General features: G+C 44.3%; 1 protein-coding gene across 1 annotated transcript in view; it reads right to left on the bottom strand.

Annotated features, from left to right (window-relative positions):
* The window catches only part of LOC132835181 (D-aspartate oxidase-like), a 43,306-nt gene that overhangs the window by 14,407 nt on the left and 13,054 nt on the right, over nt 1-15,845 (bottom strand). The window contains exon 4 of the mRNA XM_060854540.1: nt 13,539-14,105. Coding sequence (XP_060710523.1) covers nt 13,539-14,105 — 567 coding nt within the window. The remainder of the gene's footprint in view (nt 1-13,538; nt 14,106-15,845) is intronic.

The raw sequence follows: 15,845 nt of genomic DNA, 5'->3' as shown, positions 1-15,845 counted from the left end.
CCTGTTCTTACAGCCATTGTGTTTATGTGGCAAGTCCAGTGCAGTTTCTGGTCAATGGTAACCCCTGGATGTTGACAATGGGGAATACAATGATGGTAATACCACTGAACATCAAGGGGCAATGGTTAGATGATCTCTTGTTCGATATGGTAACTGCCTGGTACATGTTTAGTGCAAATGTCCTTTGCCACTTGTCAGCCCAAGTCTGGATATTGTCCAGATCTTGTTGCATTTGATCTTGTTCCAGTATATGAGGAGTTGTCATTGTGCAATGATTGGCGAACATCCCCAATTCTGATCTTATGATGGAAGGAAGGTCATTGATGAAGCAGCCAAAGATGGTTGGGCCAAGGACACTATCCTGAGGAACTCCTACAGTGGTGTCTTGGAGCTGAGATGACTGACCCCCAACAACCACGACCATCTTCCTATGTGCCAGGTATGACTCCAATCAATGGAGAGTTAGACCCCAGTTCCCACTAATTCCAGTTTTACTAGGGCTCCTTGATGCCACACACAGTCAAATGCAGCCTTGATGTCAAGCGCTGTCACTCTCACCTCCCCTCTGGAATTCAGCTCTTCTGTCCATGTTTGAGCCAATGATGTAATGAGGTCAAGGGCTGAGTGCCCCTGGTAAAACCCAAACTGGGCGTCACTGAGCAGGTTATTGCTGAGCAGGTGCTGCTTGATAGCACTGTTGATGACACCTTCCATCGCTTTACTGATGATCAAGAGTAGACTGATGGGGCGGTCACTGGCCAGGTTGGATTTGTCCTGCTTTTTATGTTCAAGACATACTTGGGCAATCTTCCACATTGTTGGGTAGATGCCAGTGTTGTAACTGTACTGGAACAGCTTGGTTAGGGGAGCAGCAAGTTGTGGAGCACAAGTCTTCAGTACTTCAGTCTTTGCAGTATCCAGTGTCTCCAACCATTTCTTGACATCACATGGAGTGAATCGAATTGGCTGAAGGCTGGCATCTGTGATGCTGGAGACCTTTTGAGGAAGTTGAGATGGATCATTCCTTCAGCACTTCTGGCTGAAGACTGTTGTAAATGATTCATCCTTATCTTTTCAACTAATGTGCTAGACACCCCCCCTCCCCCATTATTGAAGATGAGTTCAGAAGCAATGGGTCATTCTCACAAGTCTACTCGAATTCTTCGAGGTAGTGGGAAAATGAGCAGATGGATGTTATCCAAAGGTACAACAGAGATTTACCAGGAATGAGGGCTTACAACACAAAGACAGACTGAGGAAGCTGGGGTTCTCTGTGGAGAAGGCCAATAGGGGATTTGATGGAGATAATCAAAGGCGGGAAGGGTTTAGATGGATTAAACAAATAAAAATGTTTTCAGTCACTGAAGAGTCACTTCTACTGGAGGCAAATTTGAGGTGATGCCAAAGAACCAAAGGGGCTTTGGAAGTTAAGTTTTTTAATGCAGCAAGTAATTTTGGCACGGAATATTTTGTTTCGGAATATTTTGCCTGACAGGGTGGTGAATATAAATAAACACTCAAACAGGAAAAATCACAGAGATGAGGGAGAAGAGCAGGATTGGGCTTTCAGAGAGTTTCCCTCTTCCCTCCCACATCCCCCTGCCCACCCAGCATTCCACTCCCCGCTCATCCTGCCACCTCCCACTCCTCCATTTGCCCACCATTCCCCCCAACTCAGCATTCCCCCCCCCCCAACTCACCCCACCTCCCCTGCTCCCCCCATCTCCCCCAGTTCCCCACCATCCCACAGCCTGACAACACGTGCGTCTCCGATGTCCTGTTACGGTCAGCAGACCTCATACCTGCACACGGGCGGGCCCAGTTTAACCTTACAGATAATCACTTTGAACCTTTAATCCTTCAAACGGACACCAAGGCTGTCACCAGGCGGCACAGTGGCACAGTGGTTAGCACTGCTGCCTCACTGTGCCTGAGACCCAAGTTCATTTCCCGACTCAGGCGACTGACTGTGTGGAGTTTGCACATTCTCCCCGTGTCTGCGTGGGTTTCCTCCGGGTGCTCCAGTTTCCTCCCACAGTCCAAAGATGTGCGGGTCAGGTGAATTGACCATGCTAAATTGCCCGTAGTGTTAGGTAAGGGGTAAATGTAGGGGTGGCGGGTCGGTGTGGGCTTGTTGGGCCGAAGGGCCTGTTTCCACACTGTAAGTAATCTAATCTAATCTAATCTAATATATGATGCAGTACGATGCCAACAGCGTGGGTTCAATTCTCACACTGGCTGAGGTTACCTTCTCACCCTCTCCCCTCGTTTGAGGTATGGGGACCCTCAGGTTAAACCAGCATCAGTCAGGGTCAGACAGGACTGCACTGGCTTCATCCTTTTTTTTAAATAAAGACAGGAAATGCTGGAGTAACTCAGCAGATCTGGCAGCATCATCTGTGTTCGATTGGATTTAGAAGGATTGAGAGGGGAAATCTGATTGAAACATTACAGAATATTGAGAAGCTGAGAAGCTAGAAAAGATGTTTCCACTAGTAGGTGAGACTAGGACCGAAAGGCATATCCTGAATGAAGGGGTGACCCTTTAGAACTGAAGTAAAGAGGAATTTCTTCAGCCAGAGGGTGGGGAATCTGTGGAACTCATTGCCACGGAGAGCTGTAGAGGCCAAGTCATTGAGTGTCTTTAAGACGCAGGTAGATGGGGTCTTGATTGGTCAGGGGATCATGGGTTACGGGGAGAAGGCAGGAGAATGGGGTTGAGAAATCTACCAGCCATGACTGAACGGTGGAGCAGACCCGATGGGTCAAATGGCCTAATTTTGCTCCTATCTTAAATATACATTCTTGTATGTCGTGGGTTTTCTCATCAGACCTCCACTCGCTTTTAAAAACAATTTCAGCAGTTTTACCTGTTCATTTAGTGATGAAACCAGGTCAAATCAAGGGCCTAATGTACTGACTGACTGGATGCTAATATTGGGAAAACAGTGCCACGATAGATGAAGTCACAAAAAAAAGGTCATTTTATAATGAAGCACAAAATTCAAAATCACAGTAAAGGAACAAAAACCGGCGCATCATATTAAAAACCTTAAAAATCCTCTTTCCTTTCTGACACACACACTGGTGGTTCTGTGTGTCACCCATTTCTTCCCCATGATGGATCTACACTTCCTGCCGTTCCCCATCCATCGATACCCTCCAACATTTGGCTGAACAACCTCCCATATTCAACACATCTCCCCTTTAACTCCACTGCCCAACAGCCCCCTCACTGCCTCAGGTAAATGGCATTGTTTTGGGAGTAAATTCAGGTTAAATCTTCACCCTGTTTATTCCAGTCATACTCAGAGCCCCAAACACTTCATTCCTGAAGATGAGTTATTTTATCGTATTCTGCTTATTATCATTTTATTAAAATACATTATAATGTTCTGTCAAAAAGATTCACTGCTGTGTCTGCCTTTAAACATCTCTCTCCCTATTATGTGTTTTTATTTACCAGCCACACACACACACAAAGGAAAACTGCCAAGCATGAGACAACTGCAGAGAGGTCATGGTCTAGTGGTGTTAATACTGAATTATTACGCCAGAGATGCAGGTAATGCTCTGGGTTCAAACCCTGCTGCACCAGCTGGTGGAATGTGAAGTCTATTTTAAAAAATTCTGGAATTAAGAATCTAACAATGATCATGAAGCAGTTGCTGATTTTAACAAAATGAAAGAGCTGAAGATGCTGGAAATCTGAAACAAAACAGAAATTGCTGGAAAAGCTCAGCAGATCAGGCAGCATCTGTGGGGAGAAATCAAAGTTAATACTTTCGTCTAGTGACCCTTCTTAGGAGCAGTTGTTGATTGTTGGAAAAATCCATTTGGATCACTACAGCAGCACGGGGTGGCTCAGTGGGTGGCACTGATGTCTCACAGCACCAGGGAACCGGGTTTGATTCCAGCCTCGGGCAACTGTCTGTGTGGAGTTTGCACATTCTCCCTGTGTCTGCATGGGCTTCCTCCCACAATCCAAAGATGTGCAGGTTAGGTGAATTGGTCATGCTAACTTGCCCATACTGTTAGGTGCATTAGTCAGGGGTAAATATGGGGAAGGGGTCTGAATGGGTAAGTCTTCAGAGGGTTGGTGTGGACTTGTTGGGCCAACAGGCTTGTTTCCATTCTGTAGTGAATTTAACCTAATGTCCCTTAGGGAAGGAAACTGTCATCCTTACTGGGTCTGGCCTATACATGACTCCAGACTCTGAACTGCTCTCTGGGATGGGCAATAAATGCTGCCTTAGCCAGCATTGCGTGACTGAATTTTAAAAACCTGCCACCCCCCAGTCAGTGTGTATCATTTAAACACCCTGCTGTTCGGATTCATTCCATTGATTCCTCCATGATGTGCACTAGCTCCACAATGTCTTTGCTCTCTAACTAGAATCTCCCCATCCCCTCGCCTTCAAGCAGTCCACTACTCATTTACTTCCCTGAGTGCACACAAAGGAAATGAGTTCCTTTACCTCAAAACTGTACTGACTGGTGAAAAAAATAAATCAGTAACACAATGCCATTTGATTCAGACTGGGCACCATGAGGGGCATGTGGCTGGTAGGTAAAATCAATGCTGCGATCACCTTCACTTGGGGCAGAGGGTGAGACGTGACATTCCAAATGAGTACTGTGTGATTTACAAGCATCAGTGATGGCATTTTCTCATTGCTTATAATTGATTCATGAAGCTATTACAGATTCAGTCCAGTGAAAAGAATAATGAATTATCCAAGAATGATTACAGGCACTGTTCTCATCAGTGCAGTCTAATAATGGGTAAGTGAGTTAGGACGGATGTTTATGGACGTTGTACAAGCTTTGAGATTACATGTCTGAAATCTGTGCTACTGTTATTTACAGTACAACAGTCCAGCTAGTCTGGACTCTGCAGTATGTTGTTGTTATATTCTAACAGTCACCAATAGTCAGGGTACTGCTACGTGTCACTGACGCACAATTACACAATAGAATAGTGAGGCATATTTATACATCATTCACCCACAGCTTAAAACTGTCAAACAGCCCATAATCATTATATTAAACTACAGTAAGTTCCTGTTTTATCTTGTTTCCCTTTAATTGGTGATTTGTACATTCTTACTTGACGTTATAAATTTCTAGTCATTTCATGTTAGTCTGCCAGTAGGGAGCAATCTTTGCCACTCCTTGATCTGCTCTCTTACTATCAGGCCTTAGGGTTTACAATGTCTCCCAGTCCCTCGTCCACCCTCTCATTGCTGATGCTGCCCCGGACCATTCCTCTCTTCCTGCTTGCCTGCTCCCACTGGTTCCCTCTCCTGAACCCTCGCTGTCTCTAAGGGCTGGAGGTGGAGGGACAAGAGGCTGGATTGACAGCTCCGACTACCACCTGTTCCTCACTGAGTCAGCTTCATTCCAGATCAGCCCCCACAGTGCACAGGGCAACCTGGGACCCAGCCCCCATCAGGGACTGACAGGAGACAACAAGATGAAAATTAACAATCCATACCACAATAGCATTGCTTGACAGTATTGACATTATGATTGTTTTTTTCTTCAAAAAGTACTTTGTGAGTTATGATAATCTTGCACTTTTAAAAGCATAAACTCTTCACTCAAGTTATGAACGGGCTCTGAGCTGCTAATGAGTTGGCATCAAAGTCATTTTCCCATAGACTAAAGAGCCTGTTCATTAAACTGTCTCAGTAACTGGCAAACATCCCTCATCCATTTCAGTCCAAAAGCTTTTGATCCTATTTCCAGCTGTGAACAGTGCAATGTAAAACTCAGAGGTACGCTGCCAGGGAAATACAAGGCAGCATAAGATTCAGGGAGAGCAGGGAAGGGGTGCAGTGGGAGGGGCGTGGGCTGCCTTATCCTCATTCCCCTCATTCCACTCAATCAAACTGCATTACAAGGGCTGGAGAGAGGGGGGGAAACGTGTGGGGAAGGTGTAACACGCCAACCAGGTTCAACAGGCAAGAGAGGGGGAAGTGATAGCCTAATGGCATTATCATGTGCCAATACTCCATAGCTTCATGGGTAATGTCTGGGGAGCTGGCTTCGAACCCCAACACAGCAAATGGCAGAATGTGAGTTGAATTAAAGTTTTGGAGCTAAGAGTCTAATAATGACCATAAGACACTGTCATGTGAGTCCAGACCCAGAACAATGCGGTTGGCCCTTAAACGGCCCTCTGTTCAATTAGAGGTGGCCTCGCCAGTGACACCCACATTCTGTAAGGGAATTCAAACAAAGAGATGCTGCCAGTGCAGGTTACAGCACAGGAAGCAGCTGCTAACCAACTGTGATAGGCTGAGCACGCCCCACACCAGTGACGCCTGGCAGGTCAGCTCAGACAGGAGCTCCGGTGAGGTGCCACTCATCTCCTGCCTGACGAGGCAGATGAGAACCTGTCCTTTGCTGACACTAGGAATGAAATGAAAGATCAGCTCCATGATCATGGGAAGCTGAAGCTAACGCTGCAGTGAGCTGACCTCGTCCTACACAGTGCACGGTTGGCACAGACTGGAAGACGTGCTGCACTGTACGACAGCGACAGAGCAGGCACACTGACCTCTCCTTCCCACCATACTAACCTGAGCACTTCTCACCACTGTCCATGGATCCCTCTTCCACATCCTCCCTATGTCAATCTATGCTCTCTGTAATTCTCAGGACCTTTAATTTCCTGAGCCAACTTAATATTTAATCATGCTCCTTGTTTTAAAACAACTTAGAGCTATGCAGCTAACTGAATTTACAGCTCCCACATTGTGATGGTAGCTTATGAAAACAGTCAAGTAGAAATACTGTCATTTGATAAATATAGATCTGAAGCTTATGCTGACAACATCCATTCAATTTGCGAGCAGCTATTTTTATTAACTTCAGTCTGGATGGATTTTTTTTCTCAAAATTTAAAGAGCAAGGGACTTAAATGATTTGAGAATTGCCCCAGACCTTATCCACCTTATCTGCACATTCACTGCCACTCTTAACAAACTGAAAAGGGTATCTGATATCTTCCAAAAGACATCTAAATGGTACTCACCTTCTCCAAATTCTGGCAGATTAAGACCTGTACTTCAAGTATCTAAAGCCCACTAATGATTTCTCAGAGACCTGGGTGACCAAAAGTACTTCTGCTTGAAAGCAGCTAATTGCTAGAGGTGTAGCTGCTTCTGTAAACCCTTGACCTCTGTAAACCATTTCAGTGCATCACCCATCACCCTGCCTGGTGAAAATGCTGAATGTGACACTCAGAGTGAGTCTGCAGGATTGCAGCCTACAGCACTTTCTTAATTTCCAACTTTGCAAAACTCTGAGCTGACATGTTCAACCATTTGATTAATGAGATGTAGGCAGACCACTTTTTGGAGGTCTGTTCCAACAATGATTAACTCTGCCCTTCATCACCTCCCACTGGTTTCAAACCAGGTCATTAAATATCAGCAGGTACTCAATGTCCTGAATAGCCTCCTCTGTGCCATATTAACTCTATCTTTACATAACTGTTTGAACAATCTCAGCATATCAGAGGGAAGAAATTCCTCAAGGCATTGTACTTAGCAAAGCGGTTAACATGCTGATGACATTTATTTTCAGAATACTCATTAATCAGTTTATTTTTGTTAAAATCCTGCCCATGGGAATTTGATAGCAACACATTCATCAGTCTGTTGAATTTAGTGCAAAGATGAATTGCCCATTTGGTTGGATTAGCAGCGTCACTGCTGGAAATGCACCCTTGAATTTTGGATCCCGAGAAGAGCTCCTGTATAAACTATCTATCTGTCTGTCTCAGTCCTGGGAGTGGATGGGCTGTGCTGGGTGACATCTATACAGCATGTGTGCGACATCTGCTGGGCAAAAGCTGGCACTGCAACTATCCACTGACCCACATCCTCATTTGTAACTTGCAACTGTCAACAATGATATGGAACTCAATCAATAGAAGGAACTTAAGAACACTCTACCTTTAGAAACTATCAAACTAAAAGCTTATGATTCACTCACTGATTTTGCATCAGTTTCCTTAAAGTAATTCTTATAAAGGAAAACCGCATGGACATTTACTGAAGACTAACATTAAAGGAGCATTCAATCAAATCCTACTTTTGCAAGTATTTGTACTTATCGTTATCACATAAGTGTGAAAGCAATTCCATGCCACTATTCCAAAATGGTGCTAATTCCCATTGAAGAAGTTCATTGATGTCTTGAGGTTTATTTGACATTTCTTTTCAAACAATGCCCAAAATGATGATAATATTTTGTAAACAAGAATGTACACTAAGGATCTCATTTGTGTTTGATAATTTAATGGGATGTCATTATTACATAAGCAGTCACAAATGCCATGTACCTTTTTAACTTGTAGGACCCTAACAGTAGTATGCAATTAAAAAGAAAGTTAAACATGTAAAACAAAGGAGTAAGGGTGCACCTCAGTGTCCGAGTGAGATGGTGACCGAGTGAGACAGTGACCGAGTGAGACAGTGACCCAGTGCCACAGTGACTGAGTGAGACAGTGACTGAGTGAGACAGTGACCGAGTGAGACAGTGACCCAGTGCCACAGTGACTGAGTGAGACAGTGACCGAGTGAGACAGTGACTGAGTGAGACAGTGACCCAGTGCCACAGTGACCGAGTGAGACAGTGACCGAGTGAGACAGTGACTGAGTGAGACAGTGACCCAGTGCCACAGTGACCGAGTGAGACAGTGACCGAGTGAGACAGTGACCCAGTGCCACAGTGACCGAGTGAGACAGTGACCGAGTGAGACAGTGACCGAGTGAGACAGTGACTGAGTGAGTATATTTGGGAATTTGGTTTAAAGTGGGATTTAGTGCAGACAGGAAAGAGTTGCTTTTAGTAAGGCTTATTGCAAAAAGTAACTGTGCTGAGTAGGGAGTCTGGTGAAGGGCAGAGAGGAGGCATATTTTATCTGACTCTTTTTCAGTAACTTGGTAAGAAATTGCTATTAGGGACTGTTTTAAAATTTCTGTCAACTGGAAATTTTTAAAGAAGTATCTATGGTTGTATTTAAAAGAAATGCCAGGAATAAGGAAAAGTCAGGATCAATATAATAAAGTAATATAAGTGATCCAAGGCAGAATAGAGTTAACATAAAGGTGAAATAAGATGCAGCAGCACAGCTCAGCGGCGTGGAATGTAATATGTGGGGATACATGGCGCCTCCTGGTGTTTGAGACAGCCACATGCTGCAGCTGTGGGTTTCAGTGCGTGAGTGGTGGCTGGAGTCACACCTTAAGGGCCTGGAGGCAGAGAAGGAATGGGGGACTGAGGTCAGCGCTGCAGGAACACCCTGGGTTACTGCGAGGGTATTAGTGCATTCAGAGCCACATTTGTGGTTCTGAGAGCTGCCTGGCTACACAGGAGGAAAAAAGGAGGGGCAATGGTGACAGCAGACCCATTCGCTCAACCGACCTTTCTCTGGCCGTGGAGATGACTCCAGGATGGTACATTGTCTCCCTAGTGCAAGGATCAAGGACATCTCAGAGTGACTACAGGACATTCTTCTGGGGGAGGGGGTAAACAGCCAGAAGTCATGGTCTACACTGGTACCAATGACTTGGGGAGGAAGGGGGATGTGGTCCTGCAATCAGAGTTTAGAAAAGAATAGAACAGTCTCTATTGTCATGTGCACTTGGCTCCAGAACTCACCTCCCGGACTCATCTCCCAGGCCGGCCCGGGCTCAGACTGCCCCACAGTGCTGGGCAGGGGGCCAAGGGGTCTCAAAAATAGTCAAATATTTTCAATCCCTCTCTAGCCTTAGGAAAGGTCCCAGAGGAGCTGAGGTCAGCCAATGTGGTAATATTAATCAAGACAGAAGGAATAATCCAGGAATCTACAGAGCAGTCAGTCTAACCTCAGTGATGGAGAAACTATTGGAAGTGATTCTGAGGGGCAGGATTAACCTGCATCTGGAGAGACCGGGATTAATCAAGAACAGTCAGTATGGGTTTATTAGGGGAGGTCATATCTGAGAAACTTGAATTTTTCAAAGAGGTGACCAGGTATGTCGATGAGGGGAATGTTTTTGTTATGGTCTATTTGGACCTCAGCAAGGCTTTTAGTAAGATTCCACATGGGTAACTGATAGCAAAGGGAAGAGCCTATAGAATACAAAGGAAATGGGCAAATTGGATCCACAATCGCGTGAGTGGCAGGAAGCAGAAGTTGCTGGTTCAGAGGGGTTTTTCCTGATTAGAAGTCCATGCCCAGTGGTGTCCCACTGGGGTCAGTGCCGGGGGGAGGGGCTGCTTTCTGTGGTTTATGTAAACGATTTAGACTTGAATGTAGGGGTTGATCAATATGTACACAGATGATACTAAAATTGGTGCGGTGGTAAATACGGAGGAGGATTGCCTCAGAATACGAGATGATATAGAGGGACTGATCAGTGGCAAATGGAAATCAATTCAGGTAAATGTGAGTTGACGCTCTTGGGCAGGACAAACAGGGCAAAGGGATATACAATGAACCATAGGACCCTGGGAAGCAGCGAGGATGATGTGCATGTACACTGGTTCCTTAAGGTGTCAGGACAAGGTGCCAAAATGGTTAAGGCGGCAATGGGATACTTGCTTTTGTTAGTTGAGGCATAGAATTTAAGAGCAGGGAGATTGTGCTTGATCTATCAGAGATGGTTGCTTAGGCCATGGCTAGACAAAGCACTGTGTGCAATTTTGGATCCATATTAATCGGAGGGATGAGGATTAGAGAGGGTGCAATGGAATATTACCAGGATGTCACCTTAAATGGACAGACTGGGGTTATTTTCGTGGAGCAGAGGAAATTGAAGGGGACATGATTGAGATGTATAACATTATGAGGGGCACAGATAGGGTAGACAGGAAGAAATGCTTTCCCCTTGATGGAGGGTCCAATGACCAAGCCCCATAGATTTAAGGTAAGGGGCAGAAGGTTCAGACATGAGGAAAACCATTCTCACCCAGAGGCTGATGGGAAATCTCACTGCCCGTCAGGGTGGTGGAGGCAGAACCCCTCAGGACATTGAAGAAGTATTTAGATGTGCACTTGAGCTGCCAAAACATACAAGGCTATTGGCCAAGTGCTGGGAAATGAGATTAGAATAGTTAGGTGGCTGTTTTCGACTAGCGTGGATGTGACGGATCAAAGGGCCTTTTTTCTGTGCTGTATATCTCTGTCTGTAGTTGCTAGGCTTGTCATAGAATCAATCAGCTTAACTGCGGTGGAAGGAAAGCTTCTAGAAAGAATTATTCAGGATTGAATTGATAATCACAAAAAGCTGCATTGATTCGGAAGAGTCAACATAAATTTCTAAAGAGGAAATTATGTTTGACTAACTTGCTGGAATGTTTTGAAGAAAGGGACGATGAGGATGATGCAGTTAATCTGGGGTTCATGGATTTCCAGAAAGCATTTGATGCAGTGCTGCACAACGGATTTGAGAGGAAGGTTAGAGGTCACAGTGTTAAAGGGACAGTAGTAACACTGATACAAAATTGGCCGAGTGATAGGAAACAGAGAGGAATGGTCAGTGGATATTTTGGGGGCTGAGGGAGGCTTTGTAGTGGGATTCCACGGGGGGGGGGGGGGCAGGAAATTGGCACTAAGCCATGAAGCTCATTTGCAGAACTGATACAGACACAAATGAACAAGTGGCCTCCTTTTGGGCCCTATGAATAATGGCCAGCTTACTGATTTTTAATCATGTATTTTATTGAAAATGCTTCATGTTCTGTCACATTTGTACTACCTCAAACCATCCACACAGAATGGAACAGTTAAGGCAAACAGTCAACTAGAAATCTATAACTGCTGTTCAGATTTAAAAATTACAATAAGTACAATAGCGATGATAAGAAGATTTTCATTGACACCTTATTGTCCAGGTTAGCCACTGCAACTATTGAGTGAAATCATATAATGCAACACTCGAATACTGTGGGAAATGAACTATATTTCAGTGGCGCAGTCTGTCACTAATTACAATCACATTTATTAATTATTTCACTCAACAGCCACTTGCTCCCAGAATTAATCTCAGAACAGCATCAAGAGTTAAGTTCCCAATTGGACTCAAAATATTCTCAAAAATTAGTTGAGTACGCAATTTCTTCATAATGTAATGTCTCCATTACATACAATTACTTACAATTTTGAAATATTTTAGAATTTTTGGAAACAATATTGCAGAAAGTGCAAACCTCAGGTTCCCGTAGAGGGAATCATGACAATACTGACTGGGACAGACAGGACTCGGAAACGTAGGGTAGAGAGATAGGGAGGGTTGGAGTGACTGGGGAAGGTTATAGAGATAGGGAGGGTTAGGTTCCTACTTTTCAAATTATCAGGGCCAATCAATCATTCTTGTGGCCAATGTTTTTACCAGACTCTCTACTCCTTTTCTACCTACTGTATTCATCTAAAACTATAAGGTTGACCTGAACATCTAAAAAGGTGTTGGCTATTTTAACCACGCAACCAGAGCAATGCATCTCCCGTCAATACCTTGAATAGTAAGATGGTGTTGTTTATATCGTCATTGTACATCCCACTGCCCTGGACCTGGAAGGAGAGTGTGCCCATTGCTGCTGCTTTTCCCTTGCCCAACCCCCTTCACCACTGGCTGCCCCATCACTCCCACTGACAGCCCCACCTCATCATCCTCTTGCTGCAAATTTGAAAGCTATGTGCTGAAGACAGTTAGCCTGGTGGCAGAAGAGTGCAGGATGCAGGCTTAACATCAGAGGCTGAACTCAACTGCTCCGTGGCACAGGCACATCCAACTTAGGTAACAGGTTTAGTCTCTGTAATACAAGGTTGTAGCCCTGCTGTCAATGATACATGCAGCAGCAGTCTCTGAGATCCATCGACAAGCTGTGAACAAATTTACCTACGAGTAATGACATCACAGGAACAATGACTACATGGGCAGCTGTCATGGCAACAAGGACACCGATTCCAGAAATTAGGAAGTCGTTTTTGTTATTCATTTACTGGATGTGGGCATTGCAGAATGGGCCAGCATTTCTTGTCCATCTCTAATTGCTGAGAGGACAATTGAGAGTAAGCCACATTGCTGTGGGTCTGGAGTCACGTGTAGGCTAGACCAGGTGAGGACGGCAGATTTCCTTCCCTCAAAAACATTAGTGAAGCAGATGGGGTTGTGACAATCAGCTGTGGATACATGGTTGTAATCAGGTCAACTCTTTATTTCACAATTTTTACTGAATTCAAATTTCACCATTAGCTGTGGTAGGATTTGAGGCCGTGTCCCCTGAACAGTGCCTGGGGTTGAGGGGGTGTCTGGATAACTAGTCCAATGACAGGGTTTTAATGCTGGTTTTTGGACCTCAACAGTAATAGCTTCAATAACCAGCACGAAGCAGAGTGATACAGTAATTATAGCAATTAAATTTGAGATCAAAATATTTGAGATAAAAAAATTTTAACCACGATGTTAACCACAATTAAACTTTCAATTTCGTGACAGCCTTAATGCTCAGCATTCAGTATTGTTTTTTGTAGCTACACAATGTTTCCCGTGAGGCTTTTGGTGCCTATTTCTGCTGAGTAATCTTTCACCAGTTGGGCAGCTTCCTTCGCGGTTCCCCAATGGAGGGAAACTCCAGCCACCCCATGGCCGTAATTGTGCACAAGGTACATGTGACTCCCCTCACGTTCCAGCTTCTCCTTCTCCAGCCTCAGCGCGGCTCTGACAGGCCTCAGACCGACTCCTTCGAATAATTTACGAGCGCGCTGGAGACTTGGTTCTAAAGCACAGCACCCCTTGAAAATGGCCTCGTTGTCCGACGGGTCGACTGACATCCGCCAATCATCTTTCTGCCTTGTTCCACCCAAAGTAACGCTGGAGATCCCTGGATAAATGTAAGAGGTGCCATCGCCTACATGGACAAAGTGTTTGAGCCAAGGGGCGTGAACTTTATGAATCTGGCCCCTTACAGGATAAATGTTCATGTCCCCAGTAAGGGCCCTGGCTCCAATACCTGAACAGTTCACAATGATCTCATACTTTCCATGAAGTTCCCAGAAACCTGTGATCTTCCCCGTCTGTAACTGGCCGCCTGCATTCTCTAACCTGGAATTAACAGTTCGGACTTTATCAATACAAGGTGCATACAAAGAGAATTCTATGGTTGACATTCATCAATAAGTTCATTGGATTAAGAAAGGGAATACGGGTTTTTTTCCCCCTCGCCTTCAAGATCTCTCTGGAATGGCATTGTCAATCATGTGACCAAAACCTTTCTTCCTCTACCCAGTTGGCCCTTTGCAGTAACCGGTATTTTCCCAATCAATCCCCATCTCTGCTGGCTCTTGTGGCAACTGAATAGACATGACCAAGGGAGGCTAGTAACAGGAAGTGAAGTCATGGTAAGCCCAAGTGCAGCTAAACATGATCAAAAGCATCATGACAGATCCTCCAAATGGGAGTAAAATGAATCCGTTGTCCGATGATGAAACACATGAACATGCATCATTGGAGACAGGAAAATAAAGAGCAAGTGTCTCAGAGGCAAAAGATAGTGGAGGATGACAGAGACAGTGAGAGGGAGATAAAACAGATGCAGAAAAATCACAAAAGCAAACCTGTTACTATCTGATTAGCTGGATTACTGAGACAGTTAGACACTGTCATTAAGGAATAGCTTGGAACAATCTTGTCAGATTATTATGGAATTCAAAGAAATGTGTCGAGACCCACAGTTGTGGATAGCCAAGGGAAGTAGTAGCAATGAAACAACATCTCAGCATTCAAATCCCAGGTGAAAACAATCTCAGGTGAAAACAAAGATCTAAAAAAAATCACTTGACTGAACTTAGTCAAATTATCCTGAGTTCTCCTGTGCTATTTGTTCCCAAATCTGATTTTAACAAAAAGCTTAATTGACTGATGTGGACATTGCTGACTGGGTCACCATTTATTACCCATCCCTAATTACCCCAGAGAGCAGTTGACAGTCAAGCACATTGCTATAGGTCTGGAGTCACATGTCGGTCAGATCAGGTAAGGACAGCAGATTTCTTCCCTGAGAAAAGACATTAGTGAACCAGATGGGCGGTTCTCCCTCAGCCATCTGCGACAGTTTTATGGTCAACATTAGACTCACAAATCCAGGGGTGTGTTGAATTCAAATTCCAACATCTGCCATGATGGGTTTTAAACCCAGGACCTGAGACCATTACCGGTGTCTCTCAATGAATAAACAAGCAATAATATCACTAGGTCATTGTCTTCCCTCCTAGATTCAGCACAGATTACAGAAAAGTAAATGCGGTGATGAAAACAGCTTTGTACCCAAACCCTCCATTGGATGATTATAGCAAGAAGATTAGTAATGTCTCACTGTTCAAGACTGATTTATTGGAGGTGCACTCCCTTGGTCCTATTGATATCAGGAACTAAAGAGAGTTGTAGCAAACAGAAAAATATTTGAGACATGCCTTTTGGGTTTAACAATGCTCCAGCTATATTCCTAACATGAATGAACCAATTTGTAACTAGTGTATATAATTGTGTACTTGGATGATGTATAATATATAGAAATGCCTGGGAAGAATATATGAAAGAATTGGACGGTTTATTTAAATAGTCTCAGCTAACTGACCTGGTAATAAAACTTTGCCGAGGTGATTTGCAAAAACAAGGGTAACTTAGCTGGTACCCATTGTAGGACAAGGGCAAATAGTGCCAAGAACAACCAAAGAGATTGATAGAATTCTTTGTTCATAAGCTTAACCAGGAAACTACATAGATCTTTGAAGATGTGTGACTTCTTTCAAAGATTTGTGCTTAACCTCAGCACTGCTACTGTAC

This window comes from Hemiscyllium ocellatum, chromosome 3 (assembly GCF_020745735.1).
Source record: "Hemiscyllium ocellatum isolate sHemOce1 chromosome 3, sHemOce1.pat.X.cur, whole genome shotgun sequence".
In the NCBI taxonomy this organism is placed as follows: Eukaryota; Metazoa; Chordata; class Chondrichthyes; order Orectolobiformes; family Hemiscylliidae; genus Hemiscyllium; species Hemiscyllium ocellatum.
Note: the sequence above shows the minus strand (reverse complement) of the source record. Positions and strands in the feature narration are given on the sequence as shown.